Raw genomic sequence first — 15,857 nt, forward strand, 5'->3', positions numbered from 1 at the left:
TATTTTTAATGTATACAAAACTCCGCTGGAGAAAAAAAAACCATATAATTTTTACACGTATTTTTAATATCTCTAAAAATTATACATATTTAATTCTTGGTTAGATTTACATTTTATTTACGGCCCTTGCGACCACCGCCTTTGCCACCCTTTCCGCCCTTTCCCTTTTCGCGTTTCCTCTTCACGTCCATCGAGCGCTTATCCTTCTTTTCGCGCGGATCCACGACCTTGTAGCGACCCTTGACACCTTGTGGGCGGCGGGCTCGACGGGCGGCCGATTGCTTTTTGGCCACCACATATGTGACTTCCTTCTTCTTCTCCTGCGCCTTCTTGTACACCTTCTTCAGCTGTTTGGACTTCTCGTGATTGGTGGCATCGGAGTTCTCCATAATCTTCTCGGCCATTTTCTTGGCCTTGGCCAAGCGTTTTGTGGCCCGACGATGCTTGCGTGCCTTGGCCTCCATAACCTTCTTGATCGGGCGCACGTTGACCTCCTGCAATTTGCGTTGATACTCGGCGGTCAGCTCCTTGGGCACTGGCGCCGGCTTGGTCATGTGCTCATCCTCGTCCTGCACGAACCAAACGGGCAGGTTCTCATCGTTGAAGGCATAGCGATTCCAGGCGGCATCGATGAGGTCGCGACGCGTCTTCTTGTTGCGCGTTAGGAATGCACCCAGGGCCATTTCATTTTCGGTTAAACGAACCTTCTTTACCTTGGCATCTGAAATATACAAATACAATATTTTAGTTCTTGTTATTGGATCGAAAAAATAATGGAGAAGAAAATTATAGCATCGGTGTCTACACTTGGGAATATAATTTTTAAATATTTATGAATTTAAAATTACTTTTTTACATAGAAACAATTAAAAAATAATGAGAAATTGATAGGAAAACAATTATATCTCAGTTATAATTTTTTTTGTTAATATTTTAGAATTTTGAATTCAATTTAAACAAAAATCGGACGACTAATTTACATAGCTGCCATGGGAAGGATCGAAAAATGAATCTAAACTAATATAAAGTTCGACCCCTAAAAAACGGTCAGTAGCAAATTCTACCCAGAATGGATTAACATAAAAATCTAAAAAAAATCACATTAATTACTAAAATAATGTCCAAATAATACGAAAGCTGCTATAATTTTGTATCAACATAATAAGCAAGTAAATCTAAATTAAATAAAGGTAGCTTTGATTCTTGTTATTTAATTTTACTTAAATTACTCTTACCTGTTGTCGATTCACCATCTTCTTCGCCATCCTTGTTAGCTTCTTCATCCTCGGAATCGGAGGACTCTGAGCTGCTCTCCTCCTTGGCCGCTTCATGGCGTGCCCGACGTTTGGCCTTCTTGCCCTGGATGAGCTCACTATCTGCGTCCGCGGCGAGGCTGCTGGTCTCGCCCAAAACCGAGACACCCTTGGCCTTGTACTCCTTGGCCAGATTATCCAGATCGTAGGTCTCCTCATCGTCGTCCGATTGGATATTCTGCAGGACATCCTTCTCATACCAAAGCTGTACGCGTTGCTCACGCTTTGTGTTCTTATCGCGAAAATCATTCGACTTGATAAGCGGATTCTCGGAGCGCTTTTTTCTCTTGTTTTTACCCTTTGAGTTGCCGTCATCCTCATCGTCACTGAGGCCCAGGCCCGTTTGTTTGCCATCTATTTGATCTTCGTCCTCCTCTGAGGCGGCTTCGCTTTCATCATCATCATCGTCGTAGTTTAGATCATCATTGATATTTCCCTCATCCTTGTCGAAATACTTGTATTTCGGCAGCTTCTCCTGCTCCGGCTGGCTGTCGTCCACAGCGAAATCGGGCTGAACATCAAGTAAATCGTCGAGCTCCGCCGAGGTGTTGATATTCTTGAGCTCAAAGATTTCGTGCTCGGTCTCCTCGACGGGACCATCGTCGCCCTTGATCACCATATTCAGGTTCATCTTCTCGTGCAGCTTGGCCTTTGTTTTCAGCGTCTTCTTGCGCTTGCGCTTCAGGTCCTTTTTCTCCTCGTCCACAATGGAATCAATTTGAGTTTGCAGCTCCGCATCTTCCATATCCTCGATTTCCGCTTGGGTCAAGGGCTTCTTGGCCTTCTCCTCGTTGGGATCCCCAACGATGAGTGGCGGCGCCTCCTCGGTCTTCACAAACAGCCCCCTGACATCCTTCCACCATTGGACCAGACCCTTGATATCCTTGCGTCCCAAGACCTTGAGATCCTTGCAGCATTCCAGGATCTCCACGGTGGTCTTCTTGTGCTTGGCAATGCGCTGATCGTCGATGCCAATGGAACCGATGCCCTGCAGGGCGGCCAAAGCATTTTCGGCCTTCATAAACTCACTGGCGGCCAGTTCGTTGCGGAGGGCAATATCCTGAGCGGTATAGCCCTCGGCCTTGATGCGTTTCTGCTTCTCGGGATGCAGCAAGCTGCTGGTTTTCTTATTAGAATCAAGATCCAGCTCCTCGAACACATATTTCGAGTCCAGGAGGCGGGGATCAATGTGATCGGGGGCCAGGTAACCCTGACAGACAACGAAGATCTCGGCGGACTCCTTACGCGAGGCACTCGGCTTGGTGGCATGCACCTTCTTGAATAGCTGCTTGAGCACCCAGAGCAGAGCATTGTAGTCCTTGGAGCGGAACACCTTGGTCACAAACCAACCGCCGCTGCGCAGGAATTGGGTGGCCAGCTTCAGGGAGTTGAGGGTCAGGCAGATTTGCTGATACGCATCGTACAACCAATTGCGACCCACATTCGGAGCACCATCGTGCAGGACGACATCCGCTTTCCAGGATTGCAGCTCCCGTGTGAGCGATTGGCGGCACTTCTCTGTCGTGATGTCCTCCACCAGGCCAATGCATCCGGCAATGGGGCGAATGGGAAACAGATCCACGCCTATGACGATGCTCGAAACGGGCATATTCTGCTTGGCCACCTGCATCCATCCTCCTGGGGCGGCGCACAGATCCAAACACACCTGCGACTGCTGCAGGAAGCCGAATTTGCGATTCAGCTGTATCAACTTGAAGGCGGCACGCGATCGCAGGCCCGTCTCCTTGGCCAGCTGGTAGAACTTGTCCTTCCGCGTCTTTCCAACCTTCGTCTTCTTGCCCATCGTGTGTGTTGCTTTTAGCCTTGTTCCTCCGGTCGAATCGTAAATAAAGTAGAAAACTCGCGGAGAGTTTAAAAATTCGTGCACACGTGCACGTGTTGTCAATCGAAACTTAAGTATCGAGTACAAGTGAATCGAATAAAAACACACTGCAACTGGGCTATCGATAGCGGTATCGATAGGTGCCGATGTAGCAGTATCGGTAGGGAACGGTATATACCAAGTAAATATACTAGAAAATATACCGAGCTGTTGAGTGCCAAGATAACGACATCATATTTCACAAATTTAATTTAGCTTTAAAACTTTAAAAATCTATTTTAAAAAACTTACATGCTTGTTTAAAAGAAGATTTTACTCATGTTATATATTTCCTCTAGACAAACGAAAAACAATAGTCAATTAATAGGCCTTCAAGGCTTAACTAATTTAAATATACATTTTTCATAATATAATTTTAAAATATATTTTTGAATTTAAAATATACATTGTACGTTATAAAATGTAGGCATTGGAATATATGCAAAGCATTATTCTTAAAATTTGAATTTAAACGACGTTAGTTATGATTGAAATACGTTCAACAAATCAAAATTTGTTTAATTTTAAATCTTTTTTTGAATTTTTTTGAGAAAAATTAATTTTAAACAAAAGATTGCTGAAATCAAAATATTTTATTATACGTTTTTGCATAAAAGTCGATGTCTGGAAAATTTTTAGAAATTAAAAACATTTCCTCCCAAGAGACTATTTTCCGTCCCTTTCTATTGCATGTACTATGTCCATGAAATAGAGCAAACAGCTTTACAAATCTTCCCATTAAGACCATTAATATATACTTGGTTTTTATATTTATTATGTTATTCGTGTAAAGTTGTGTATTTATATATTTTTCTATTGTTATCCAAAATTTTTAATGCAATACCTTATCATACTGAAATACATTGAATGGTTTCATTTGACCGTTTTATGTGAGCGAAAGACGGGCGAAGAAGACATATATTATTTATCAGTAAAAATAATAATCGTTTTTGTATTCATTTAAATAATCTGTTTTAATATCCGTTTTAATTGAGGCAAAAGAATTCAGCATATTTCATTCAAAGCGAAAGACGAGTTTTTCTTCGAAAATAAAATTATCAAAAATAATACAATTATTTTTAGCCAATGCAATTAAAATTAAAAAGTTGTTTTAAAAGCAATAGTTAATATATAATACTTTATTTATTGCAAAAAAAAAAACACATACATAATCATGTGTTTTCCTTTAATTTAATTTCAAAACCTTAGTAATGCAGAAACAATTCGTCTTTCGATGGAAATGAGACATTAAATTTTTTCAAAATCTTCACCGTTTTTACATTTGAAATATTTTTTGTATTTAGTTTTGACGTGTGCGGATAACAACAACATGTATTATTTATTTATTTGATATACATCGTATACATGGTTTAGTTTCGTATTTTCGTATTGTTCGTAGTTAAAAATTTCGTATTTCGTACAGATTTAAATTTAGTAAACACTATTTTGCTGTCGTCGTATACGTACTGTAGCCAAAAAGAACCGTCATAGTATGATTTACACATGCAATATTTTTGTATATACCCGCAAATGTAGGTAAATTAATTAGTATTAAAATATATTTATACACAGCTGCGGTCAAAATAAGAGCCCTGAAATGTTGTGCCTCCCCGTTCCTAGTGAAACTATTCGTATACCACGAGTTTTTAATTGAGTTTCCTTGAATACGTTCTTCTCAATGGTTAATGGATATAAGCTAAAGTCTCTGCATTGATTATTTTCCCTTTACGAATTGTTATGTTATAAAATATAATTGCTTAAACCAATTATTACGTATTTACTTTACAAACATGCATTTGCATTTGCATTTGAATCAAATATGAAAGGAAGCATATATGTATGATTTGATTTTTTAAGCTTTCTTGATATTTTACTACAGGATTATCCTGCTAAAATTCTTTCATTTATAGAAAACAATATACAATTATCAGGAGCGAGAGGAAAACAGAAATCTCTTGCCACAGAATTTCAACTGAATTTTGCCTAAAGAGATTTCTGTCTACCTCTCGCAACTGATTATAATATTGTTTTCTTTTATATGAGCTCCTGTTTTCCACGAACCAAAATCTAGCAAGCACAAACTAGCTATTACGTATTGTTATTCTATTCACTATATCTAAATTTATGGGAATTTTTTTTAAACTTATCTGTGTGACAGCAGAATTAATACAGCAAAAACGAAAAAACCGCGCGCCTCGTTACGAAAAAGAGAACTTACATAATTAGAAAGAAGAAACTGCATGATCGATTGATTGATTTTTTCAATGCAGTTATTTTGACCGCAACTGTAGTACGAGGGATTCTCCAACTGGGAGCAGGTTCTCACTTACAGCCCTGATCCTCAGGGGCTTAGATCCTGATGGAGATTTGGATCGTAACCGCCCATGCTGTTGTCGTACGGTTGCTGCTGGTCATAGCCACCCGAGCCCATCGGATAGCCCATCGAATCCTGCGGCGGAGCGGGTGACATCATGGGTGTGGTTGTCCCACTCGGAGGACCAGCCATGGAATACGGTGAAGCGCCGGCAGCCTTCTTGGCCGCATACAAATTGGCCTCCTCCTGTGCCTTGCCGATGTTCTTCTTGTAGCGAATGCGCTTGTTGCCAAACCAATTGGACACTTGGGAGACCTGCCAGAAAAGCAAAAGGTGTGTTATTAATCCGAAATGCTGCTCAGTTAAGGCTAAAAACCCACCGTGATGCCGCACTTGCGTGCCAACTCCTCTTTGGCCTCCTCGGATGGATATGGGTTGCTCAAATGGCTGTAGAAGTACTCGTTGAGGATCTCGGATGCCTGCTTGCTGAAATTGCGGCGCTTGCGGCGAGCGTCGAGGAAACGCGAACGGAGAATCATCACGGCCTCGCAGGTCGACTGCTTCAGCTGCATTTGTATGGAACTAAACTTTTTGTGTATAATCTGGACCATTCGCTCGATCTCCTTTGGTGTAATGGGTCTGTAAAATATATGTTTACCATGGATATATGTTTTTGAACATCAGCTTCTTATAACAACTCACCTCGTGCGACTCTGTTCGCGTAGAAGATTCATGACATGCGTGGTAAACTCGTTGCATGCCTGCTCGTACTTCTCCAGCTCCTGGTGGTAGATCTGACGAATCTGCGCCAGCTTGGCACGGTAGTCGGAATGCTCGATGGCATTGTCGGCACCATCGATGGACAGCGAGCCGCCCTGGCTGGCCGCAGCTGCCGAGGCGGCCGCCGCTCCGCCACCGCCCTTTTCGGGCCCGGCCACGCCCTCGGCAATCAGCATGTTGTCTAATCTCATCAGTTGCGGATCTGGGGGCTCCTCCTCCTGAGTGTTGCGAATCGACAGGACTATGGTGACGGAATAAGTAGGAAAAAACAAATAAATATTAATTATATTCTAATAAACATATAAATATATAATCAATATATTGCCTACAGGTTGTGATTTTAATGTATAATCGTATTTTGTATTAGAAAATCAACCAAAATAAAAATGTATATTAAAAAAGTTCAATTGAAATTTCTTTTTCAATTTTTTAGAAAACCAACTGTAATAAAAATAAATATTGAAAAAAAGCTCAATTGAAAATTCTTTTTCTTATCTTATCCATTATAAACTAACGGTTTTCACTCTTTTTGCTACATTTTAATGTAAAATCATATTCAAAAAATACCCTAAATTTATGATATAGCTTTAAAGGACCACATCTACAATATTTTTAAAAAAATATCTTCAATATTACTGTTTCTTTTTGATGATTAATCAAGATTTAATGTACAAATAATATAAGGACAAATATCTTCATTATAATCATAAACACATCTTCAATATTTTTATAAAAACATCTACAACATTTTTTTTTTTAAACTTCCAATATAACTTTTAAGAATCAGTTTATTTTATTGCTAAGATATTATAATGAGAATAATATTGAGAACATACCGGTCTTCTCCTTAATTTCGCATAGAACAGAGAAAAGGGCCGGCTTCATCCGGTGACAGTTGAGGGTATGTTTTCTGGCCTGCGCCTCGTCCAGTGATTGTTCCGAAATGCTCATTATCTGTTGCAATATCTCGCCGATGTCCTTCTGCTTGCGCACCTCGTTCTCGCTGCCAGTGTTCTGGCCATCGTCCTGGCCAGACAATCCGTATCCCTGGGGAGCCATCATGCCACCGGTGTGAGCCAACATGCGATTTGGATCCTCCATGACTCGCCGAACAATATCAACCCGAGATAGAAATACTTATTTCTGAAAAAAACAAAAAATATACATAAGTAATATGATATTAATATAATATTTTTTTAAGAATAGCAATACAAAAACATTCAAGTAATTAAATCAATATAATGCGCCCGCCGCTTTAAATATTAAAAATTTATAAAGGGAAAAACTAGCTATTTAAAAAAAAAATTAAGTAAACAAAAAGCATTTTAGAAACTTTAAATTATTAGATATTTTTAGACTTTTAGCAACGTTCTCTAAAAGTATGTTTTGATTTTTAACGAGGCACTGATTATTATGTTTTCTCATTAGTTATCACATCTTAACAAAATTGTATTTTTTTTACACTTTGATTTAAAAAAAAAAACCATAAAAAGTTTTTTCTTCCGATTGGAAGGAAACTGCGTCTGAAAGTGGGAAAACGCCTTTGTTGAAATGGGCAATAAATGCAATAATCTCCACCTGTCGCAATCCTGTGAACCAGGATTTCTTTTGGGGTTGAAAATGTTTCTCAAATATATGTATGTACAATGTCGAAGGAATATCTATAAAATATTTATAAATATTATTTTTCTGCAAGCTTTTCCGAAACTTGTAAGATTATTTGTCCTGACGCTGTGCGTACACACCATACATACACACAATCATACACTTGTAAGTATGTTTTGTGGTAGGAGAATAGCAAAAAAAAAAATAAATGAGCTTCAGTAAAACCTGCCTAGATCCGTATATACATACATGCATACAAGTCTTTTGTTCAAGATACAGCCGAATAATGTTTTCACAAGTTAAAAAAGGCCTTTGGCTCTAATTTTTGTGATTTTATTACGTCAGAAAATATTCTAAACTGTTTATAACAAGATGTATGTACATATCGATATACCTATATGTGCATGTAAGTATTTAGTAGCGTCCACTTGACATCCCATACTCACGGTTTTCCCTTCCTTTATTGTGATTGCCTTTGTTTATATATTCGCCGAGCAGGTCATATATTATATTCGGTCCACTCTGATTTAGCGACACATTTTTTGCAGTTGTAAACTTCCGCAAGTATATAAATATATTATTTTTTGGAATACAATGAAAGGAAAGTATGTTCTGTATACGCAGAAAAATAAATCGATATGAACAGCGTTTTCCAGAGACATAAGAATATCGATAAATACCATCACAAGAAATAAATATTTTTCACATGGAAAATCGATACTTTTATTCAATATACCTTACATTGCGTTCCCACTTTTGCGCCGATAACGAAGTGAACAGTCGAAGGAACGGATGGGATTTGTAAGGAATCTTGACTTTCTGATACCAATAATTAAATATATTAAATATGAAACAATTTTAAATCACTTTTGTGATAGTAAATTAACAAAGTCTGATCGTACAAGCGATAAAAAGCAAGTCCACGGATGTTCAAAAGGGCATCAGTTTAAAATATTCTTAGTAGATTGTTTAGTTTTCTCAGTTCATTAGTTTGTTTCTTACATTTTTCTTTGCAGTTTTCTAATCGACTATTAACTAACAGTAGAAAAAACCCTTTACGTGATTTTCGCATTTCAATTAAATAAAATCGGTAGTGTGAAAGGGCCATCACGATCGTCGTGCCGTATCGATAGACATGGTAGTGCAGCTCTGCTGGAATCATTACGGTCATATTGTGCAGTGACGTAGAGTCGTATGTTCGTACTTTGGAGAAAATATATTCCTGAACGGTTTATTTAACAAAATTATTCATTTACTTTGGTTGAAATCGGTAACGAATTGGTGTAAACTCGAGGCAAAGGTATGGAAAAGTGATTGTGACTGAAGCGAAACACAACCTCAAAAGCTCAAATGGCGTGGCTTCCATTCCATCCATATGTAAATGCATACGTGCATGAAAATGTACATATGTATGTACATATGTGTGCATATATATTGAGCAAATGAGCTTCCATAACTTTTAATAACTTCGAGTCAAGTGTAAATCTAAAAAGAAGAAAGAAACCCCCGTTTCATGTATTAGCATCCATCACCTCTACATTTTAAATAGTGGATTTTATTTTTTTCATATATGTATGGAATGTATTTGAATACATAAGTAAAGATATATATATACGTACGTATGTATGTAAACTTAATGTTAAATTAACCTATTTTGAAGTAAGAAAATACATAGTTTACATAGAGTGGTATACATATGTTCGTTCATGCGCATTCCTAATTTCATTCTCTTTTCTTTTCCTTTTTTTCAGAATAGTCGAGAGACAAGAATTAAAATTTTCCGCGATATTAAAGCGCCCCATAAGCGTAACTAATATTTTTGAATATTAGCATTGGATAACTGCTGAAAGACCTGTCAATTTCCCGAAGGCAGTGTGCGATTTGTTTGTTTTTGATTTATCCACATTTATTTCCCGAGTCAATTTGCGATTGACTTAACAAAGAGATACGAAATCTTTGTCTAATTTGCGAACTGGCATTGCGCACCCCAAAGGAGGGGAAACAAAATCTTATATGACTTTTGAAAGATTCGGTGGTAAGTAATAGATAATAGTTGAAGGAACCTCTTGATTAGTTTAATATCCTTCCTTTTTTTAACAATTTTAAATTACTATTAGTTGGATAACAAAATTTCTAGGGTTATCTTTTAAAATAAATCCAAAAACAATGAATATTTTAAAACAATTGTTTGAAAAATTGTATGGCTAAGAAACAAAATTGGACCAACAATATTTCTTTTGAAAGAAAGAGCATCAAATACTATTTCTGCAAATTTTTAATAATATATGTAGGCATACTGCTAAACGAAGCCTGAAAAATACATCTCATATTCTATATTATATGATGGTGTATAACTTTTTTAACGTATATTTCAAGTTGAAAATAAATCCAAGAAGCTGTAGAAGTAACTTAAGATCGAAAACTGTTCTTTTTTTTGTTATGGGACCGAGAGTTTTTCTGTTCGTATTTAAATTTCCAACTAAATGCAAATAATTCCCTGTTTATTGGAGGGTAAGAATTTGGAATTCAAATCCGATCCGGTACAGAAATAGTTGTCAGTTTATTCAATTTAGTTGGGATATCAATAGCATCTATTTGAGACAAACCTACCCAAATTCTCTGTTTCATTTTGCGGTTACTTCCCTCCGTTTCGAAAAGTTAATACCTAAGATAAGTAGTTTTTAGGGAAGTTGATAGCACAACCGCCTTTTTATTGTGATTGAGAGTCTTTGGTTTAATTTTGCTTTAAAATTATTTTGTGTGCAAATTTTAGTTAGCGATACTAAATCAAACAAATCAGCTGTGTTATGTGTTTAATTGACTGCATGCATAAGTGCATTGTGGGTTCCAGAGAACTTAAGTAAAAAAACTTGCCGTACAAATGGTTAGTTATTTAACCATATAATCCAATTAACAATTTGGTTTTTGTTTTTTTCAGAAACACCAGTAAAAAAAACCGCACGTCTTATTGTAAAAAAACGGAGTAAAGGGTTCGAGCTGTGCATGAATTCAAAAGGGCGAACTATAAGTCACCGGTAAGTCAAATAGTTGTTAACAATTTTAAATTCAATTGTTATGGTGTGCTTTCGATTTCGGTACAAAATTTGAAATTCAAATTCAGAAATCTGCTTCTCTTCAACACGAATATCTAAGTTTGAATCTTCAGGGACACTCGGTATTTTTCCTCTTAGATCTTGTAGTTATAATACCCGTATAATACCCGATTCAAATTGATTACATTTGTCGGGCCAAGAGAAAGTGGTGCAAAATTGGGATTTTCTTCGGTGTACGAAGAGTAATAAGACTTTTTTCCGGATTTTTTTTTTTAGTTAAAAAGTGCTTGTAAAAGTAAGTGTGCGAATAAATCAAGTTATAAACGGATTACAGATCAAAGTTATAGTTTTCATGGTTTATAGATGTTATTTACAAGAGTTATAAGTGTTTACTTGATATCTGTATAAATTCGAATTGATTTGTGTTTTTTGAATGTTATTATTAAGAAGGATTGTCAAGTTATGTGTGAAACTATACAAACTTGTTCGGTTTCTGCGTGGTATAAACTTATGTAACGATTAACAAAAACCTTTTTAAACTTTTGCCTTCACAGGACTTCGAGTAACAGACATCGGAAGTTACAGCCATTCAGGTACACATGAGCCTGCTGTTTTGCCATTTTTTTATTAAAGACTTAAACTGGTAAATTTACATTATAAATATATGTATATATATATAAATACGTAAATTTATTTATATATATATATATATATGTATATATTAATTATACATATTATAACGGAAAAATAGAATAGCTGAATAATAACCAAGGCAAAGATCCAATATACCCAATACTTCAGCAAAAAATAACAACAGAGCAATAAAATAATACCCTTGCGAAACAACAACAACTATAAGAATATAATCCTCAAGCAATTCTTGCAGAATTTACAACAAATTTGAGTACTACACCGTTGTTTGAATTTCGAATAAAGCACAATTAATTCGCTGTTCCGGAAGGATACAACAGATTCATGCTTATTGTCGCCACATTTCAATAAGTGAAACACAGCACAGCAGCGGCGCAACACATAGAAAAAAAAACAAATTTAATGAACGGGAACGAAAGCGGGACAACAAATCACAAACTAGCAAAAGACCTACTCAAGTCAATAAATTCCCCCCATCCACATACAACCAATAGATACCACTGGCCACCCCTGATAGTAGGAACATTGCCATTGCCCGAACTATAAGCATTATCCGTGAAAGTGGAAAAGAAAAAACAACTGCAAAATGGCCACCGTAAACGTTAACCGCAGTGTGACGGACATCTTCTATCGCTACAAGATGCCACGTCTGCAGGCGAAGGTCGAGGGCAAGGGAAACGGCATAAAGACCGTTCTTGTCAACATGGCCGAAGTGGCCCGGGCCATCGGACGCCCGGCCACCTATCCGACTAAATACTTTGGCTGCGAGTTGGGCGCCCAGACTCTGTTCGATCACAAGGTGAGTATCTTGTATTAGAGCTTGAGACATCGATATTTTCGATGTTTTCACCATATTTGTTCGATAATATCGATGTTTTCGATGTTTTGTTTTGATAATATCGATTTTTTAAAGGAGAATAATGTTAAATGTTGAAAAACATTGAAATGAAGATCTTTTTCCAAGCTCTATCATGTATTCCTTAGTTTTTATCTACATAGCTTATATGATCGATTCATCCTAATTTCAGAACGAACGCTTTGTGGTAAATGGATCGCACGATGTGAACAAGCTGCAAGATCTATTGGATGGTTTTATTCGCAAATTTGTCCTATGCCCCGAGTGCGACAATCCGGAGACCAATTTGACTGTTTCGGCCAAGAACCAGACCATTTCGCAGTCATGCAAGGCATGCGGCTTCCACGGTCTGCTGAAGGTCAACCACAAAGTTAACACGTTCATTGTGAAGAACCCTCCATCGTTGAATCCGGCCGCCCAGGGATCTTCGCTTACCGAGGGCAAGCGCTCGAAGAAGCATAAGAATAAGAACGACAATGCCGATGGCTCGATGACCAACAACTCGATGGGCAACAACTCCGGCGGTGAGTCGGATGGCGGCAATGGAACGAACCAGGCTAGCCAAACTGAGGCCGAGATCAGCGCTGCCATTCCGGAGAAGACCTCGCAGGATGACGACGATGAGGGATGGAGCGTGGATGTTTCGAAGGTGCGTTCTTGTTTTAAATATATATTTAATCAGGGGTGATCAGCTTAAAGTCACAAATTATGCCTGCGGGCACACGCCTATCTTTCCTTTGAATTGTTTTTTATTTTTTGTGCTTCCCTATTTTTAATACCTATACTTTGACTTAGAGGAATCTGTGTTCATAAATATTTATATATTTAAATAATAGGAGGCTATACGTGCTCGTTTGCAAGATCTGACAGATGGTGCTAAGGGCATGACCATTTCGGATGACTATGATAAAACCGAAAAGGAGCGCATCGATCTTTTCTATGAGTTGGTGAAGGACAAGCGGGACAAGAATCTACTTGGGGAACTTTCGATCCACAAGGAACTGTTTATCGAAGCGGAGCGTTTGGATATTCTTAACAAATCGCCACTGGTTCTGGCCGAGCTTCTGTTCTCCGAGAACATTGTCAAGGATGTGCAAAAGAACCGCAATTTGCTGCTTCGCTTCACACTGAACAACCCGAAGGCACAGCGTTATTTAATCGGTGGAATTGAGCAAACTGTCGAGCTACACAAGGCCACACTAATGTGCAAGGTGGCTGGAATCTTTAAACATTTTTATGATTTGGACATACTCGATGAAGCCGTCATTTTGGAGTGGGGGCAGAAGGTCAGCAAACGGCATGTACCCAAGAATATTGCTGCCGAGATACACGAGAAGGTAAAGCCGTTCGTCTCGTGGCTGCAAAATGCCGAAGAAGATTCGGATTCTTCGGATTCCAATGAAGATGCCGGAGTAGAGGATAGTGATGAGGACTCGGATGATGGTGAAAAGTACCAGTACCGTAACTCGACCAAGAAGCAGGAGGTGGCGGACCCTGACGATGCTGATGGGGATATTAACATTGATGAAATCTAAGAAAATCTAAAAACTACTCCCTCGATCAGTAGTACTTTGGAAACGGAAAATCAAGCAAGCGCAATCTACAAATTCAAAATGAAATATAAATTATCATGTTAAATCGACAAGTGGTTCTTTGATCTTTAGTTTTTAAGAGTGTGCTAATTGTAAACACCATCTAGCACTACCGCAATTGCTTTATTTTGATTTATCGCTTTACTACCATTCAATTGTTAGCATTACATTACCCAAGCCGCTGTAACAATAGACGATAACTGAATTACACCAACATATATATTACAAAATAAAGCGAAAATTATGAAAAAGCAACAAATAATAAATGTAGTTTCATTTATCAACAGGGAGGTCGCTTTTATTGGCAAAATATCTAACAAAATTGTGAGGGTGAACAAGGTTTAGTGTTCATCCACGATCTCACAAGTTAAATTAAATTAATTTTAAGTTTGTACGATTTTTGATCATTCAATCAAACAAAAACGTTATAAAATAATTAGAATTATGAATCTTTTTATCAGCTGTCCCATACAGAATTGACACCTTTTTTCATTTAAAGGTCACGGCAACTGTGTTTCATATTAGTATTAGTACCCATTATTTTCTTCAAAATCAAATAAGAAAGTATAGATTAAGCTCTTGTTTTTTTTTTTTATTATAAAAACACAGTTGTTTGAAAATTCAATGGGATTCAGACACTCGGCAGTTTTTGAAAGGGAAATAGACAACGGTTAAAAATGTGGAAGCGACATTATGGATGCGACATTTTGGATGCGACTATGTAAGAATGGTGTATTAAATCGGCAACAGTTAGGACAGTGAAAAAAGTCTGTATTTTTGTCGGTAATTAGGTATATTTTAGCACGTTACTGTGAGCAAGTTGGTATTTTTCTTCAATAAAGTGGTATATTTTGGTGCGTTTCCGCGATGCAGTTGGTATTTTGTCAGCAGTCCAGCAGCGGTCATACCCTCCAAATACGAAACGAAATAAGTTGAAGTTACATAAATAGGTATTAAATGTTTAAAATGCACTGTGCGCCCGGATAACTTGAGCCTTAATTTAGCAGGACCAAAATGCTGCGTTCGGCGATGATGTCATCGACCCTGTCCCGGGCTCTCCAAAGGGTAACAACACAGTCATCAGGATCCCCATCCGCATCCGCCGTGTTGCCCGCACTGAATTTGGTTCTAGCTCGCCAACAACAAACCCTTCCGGTCGCCGAAGTGGCCCAAACGTTGCCCAAGAAGGGCTACTCGCCGTTCGGAACGAAGCAATCCTCGGTGGCGGAATGGTCGCTGGCCCGCCTGGATGATCTGCTCAACTGGGGACGCAAGGGTTCCATTTGGCCACTGACTTTCGGACTCGCCTGCTGTGCCGTCGAAATGATGCACATTGCTGCTCCACGCTACGACATGGATCGCTACGGAGTCGTCTTTCGTGCCTCGCCTCGCCAGGCGGACGTGATCATTGTGGCCGGTACGCTGACCAATAAAATGGCACCTGCTCTGCGAAAGGTCTACGATCAGATGCCCGAACCCCGATGGGTCATCTCGATGGGCAGCTGCGCCAATGGCGGTGGCTACTATCACTACTCGTACTCGGTGGTTCGCGGCTGCGATCGCATCATACCCGTCGACATCTACGTCCCCGGCTGCCCGCCCACCGCCGAGGCGCTCATGTACGGCGTCCTGCAGCTCCAGAAGAAGGTCAAGCGGATGAAGACGCTCCAGATGTGGTATAGAAAGTAAGGAAGGTAGCAGCGAACGATATCGATGGGAACTGAAAATTTCAAATATGTAAAAACATCAAGCGACATAACATATTAAATATTGTTCTGTTAACGTTCAGTTGTTGTATGTACACCATACCC

General features: G+C 38.5%; 5 protein-coding genes across 10 annotated transcripts; 3 read left to right on the forward strand and 2 right to left on the reverse strand.

Moving 5' to 3' along the window:
• Positions 1–45: 45 nt before the first annotated feature.
• LOC108056093 (pre-rRNA 2'-O-ribose RNA methyltransferase FTSJ3) lies at positions 46–3,231 on the reverse strand. The gene is made up of 2 exons (XM_070219329.1): positions 1,236–3,231; positions 46–721 (listed from the first exon to the last, which is right to left on the reverse strand). The coding sequence occupies exons 1-2, from the start codon at positions 3,115–3,117 to the stop codon at positions 114–116; spliced, it is 2,490 nt and encodes an 829-aa protein (XP_070075430.1). The 5' UTR covers positions 3,118–3,231; the 3' UTR covers positions 46–113.
• A 717-nt stretch (positions 3,232–3,948) lies between these two features.
• Positions 3,949–8,535, reverse strand: exd (PBX homeobox extradenticle). 3 transcript variants are annotated; one of them, XM_070218623.1, is made up of 6 exons: positions 8,341–8,535; positions 7,126–7,432; positions 6,212–6,530; positions 5,890–6,148; positions 5,526–5,824; positions 3,949–4,661 (listed from the first exon to the last, which is right to left on the reverse strand). In XM_070218623.1, the coding sequence occupies exons 2-5, from the start codon at positions 7,388–7,390 to the stop codon at positions 5,537–5,539; spliced, it is 1,131 nt and encodes a 376-aa protein (XP_070074724.1). In that variant the 5' UTR covers positions 7,391–7,432; positions 8,341–8,535; the 3' UTR covers positions 3,949–4,661; positions 5,526–5,536. The 3 variants fall into 3 exon arrangements, with proteins under 3 accessions (XP_070074724.1, XP_016995290.1, XP_016995291.1); XM_017139801.3 differs by having other exon boundaries at positions 3,949–5,824; XM_017139802.3 differs by lacking the exon at positions 8,341–8,535 and adding an exon at positions 8,144–8,274 and having other exon boundaries at positions 3,949–5,824.
• A 503-nt stretch (positions 8,536–9,038) lies between these two features.
• On the forward strand, positions 9,039–12,016 carry LOC108056112 (uncharacterized). Of its 2 annotated transcripts, none has more exons than XM_070218303.1 (5): positions 9,039–9,194; positions 9,646–9,929; positions 10,833–10,929; positions 11,502–11,590; positions 11,699–12,016. In XM_070218303.1, exons 2-4 carry the CDS (start codon positions 9,908–9,910, stop codon positions 11,548–11,550), a joined length of 168 nt encoding a protein of 55 aa, XP_070074404.1. In that variant the 5' UTR covers positions 9,039–9,194; positions 9,646–9,907; the 3' UTR covers positions 11,551–11,590; positions 11,699–12,016. The 2 variants fall into 2 exon arrangements, with proteins under 2 accessions (XP_070074404.1, XP_016995278.2); XM_017139789.3 differs by having other exon boundaries at positions 11,834–12,016.
• On the forward strand, positions 10,711–14,312 carry eIF5 (eukaryotic translation initiation factor 5). Of its 2 annotated transcripts, XM_070218302.1 has the most exons (5): positions 10,711–10,754; positions 10,833–10,929; positions 12,093–12,397; positions 12,627–13,103; positions 13,291–14,312. In XM_070218302.1, exons 3-5 carry the CDS (start codon positions 12,185–12,187, stop codon positions 13,987–13,989), a joined length of 1,389 nt encoding a protein of 462 aa, XP_070074403.1. In that variant the 5' UTR covers positions 10,711–10,754; positions 10,833–10,929; positions 12,093–12,184; the 3' UTR covers positions 13,990–14,312. The 2 variants fall into 2 exon arrangements, with proteins under 2 accessions (XP_070074403.1, XP_044250809.1); XM_044394874.2 differs by lacking the exons at positions 10,711–10,754; positions 10,833–10,929 and having other exon boundaries at positions 11,629–12,397.
• A 567-nt stretch (positions 14,313–14,879) lies between these two features.
• Positions 14,880–15,854, forward strand: ND-20 (NADH dehydrogenase (ubiquinone) 20 kDa subunit). Of its 2 annotated transcripts, none has more exons than XM_017139627.3 (2): positions 14,880–14,996; positions 15,054–15,854. In XM_017139627.3, the coding sequence occupies exon 2, from the start codon at positions 15,061–15,063 to the stop codon at positions 15,733–15,735; it is 675 nt and encodes a 224-aa protein (XP_016995116.2). In that variant the 5' UTR covers positions 14,880–14,996; positions 15,054–15,060; the 3' UTR covers positions 15,736–15,854. The 2 variants fall into 2 exon arrangements, with proteins under 2 accessions (XP_016995116.2, XP_016995115.2); XM_017139626.3 differs by having other exon boundaries at positions 14,889–14,996; positions 15,051–15,854.
• The last annotated feature ends 3 nt before the right edge of the window (positions 15,855–15,857 follow it).

Source organism: Drosophila takahashii, chromosome X (genome assembly GCF_030179915.1).
Source record: "Drosophila takahashii strain IR98-3 E-12201 chromosome X, DtakHiC1v2, whole genome shotgun sequence".
NCBI lineage: Eukaryota > Metazoa > Arthropoda > Insecta > Diptera > Drosophilidae > Drosophila > Drosophila takahashii.

Bases quoted from the DNA above. Each gene is read 5' to 3' on its own strand.
- LOC108056093 (XM_070219329.1), bottom strand. From the start codon at position 3,117: ATGGGCAAGAAGACGAAGGTTGGAAAGACGCGGAAGGACAAGTTCTAC. The intron at 722-1,235 runs GTAAGAGTAATT...TGTATATTTCAG, and splicing joins AGATGGTGAATCGACAACAG to ATGCCAAGGTAAAGAAGGTT.
- exd (XM_070218623.1), bottom strand. From the start codon at position 7,390: ATGGAGGATCCAAATCGCATGTTGGCTCACACCGGTGGCATGATGGCT. The intron at 6,149-6,211 runs GTGAGTTGTTAT...TATATTTTACAG, and splicing joins CGCGAACAGAGTCGCACGAG to ACCCATTACACCAAAGGAGA. The intron at 5,825-5,889 runs GTGGGTTTTTAG...CTTTTCTGGCAG, and splicing joins CACGCAAGTGCGGCATCACG to GTCTCCCAAGTGTCCAATTG.
- LOC108056112 (XM_070218303.1), top strand. From the start codon at position 9,908: ATGACTTTTGAAAGATTCGGTG. The intron at 9,930-10,832 runs GTAAGTAATAGA...TGTTTTTTTCAG, and splicing joins GACTTTTGAAAGATTCGGTG to AAACACCAGTAAAAAAAACC. The intron at 10,930-11,501 runs GTAAGTCAAATA...TTGCCTTCACAG, and splicing joins GGGCGAACTATAAGTCACCG to GACTTCGAGTAACAGACATC.
- eIF5 (XM_070218302.1), top strand. From the start codon at position 12,185: ATGGCCACCGTAAACGTTAACCGCAGTGTGACGGACATCTTCTATCGC. The intron at 12,398-12,626 runs GTGAGTATCTTG...TCCTAATTTCAG, and splicing joins AGACTCTGTTCGATCACAAG to AACGAACGCTTTGTGGTAAA. The intron at 13,104-13,290 runs GTGCGTTCTTGT...TTTAAATAATAG, and splicing joins GGAGCGTGGATGTTTCGAAG to GAGGCTATACGTGCTCGTTT.
- ND-20 (XM_017139627.3), top strand. From the start codon at position 15,061: ATGCTGCGTTCGGCGATGATGTCATCGACCCTGTCCCGGGCTCTCCAA.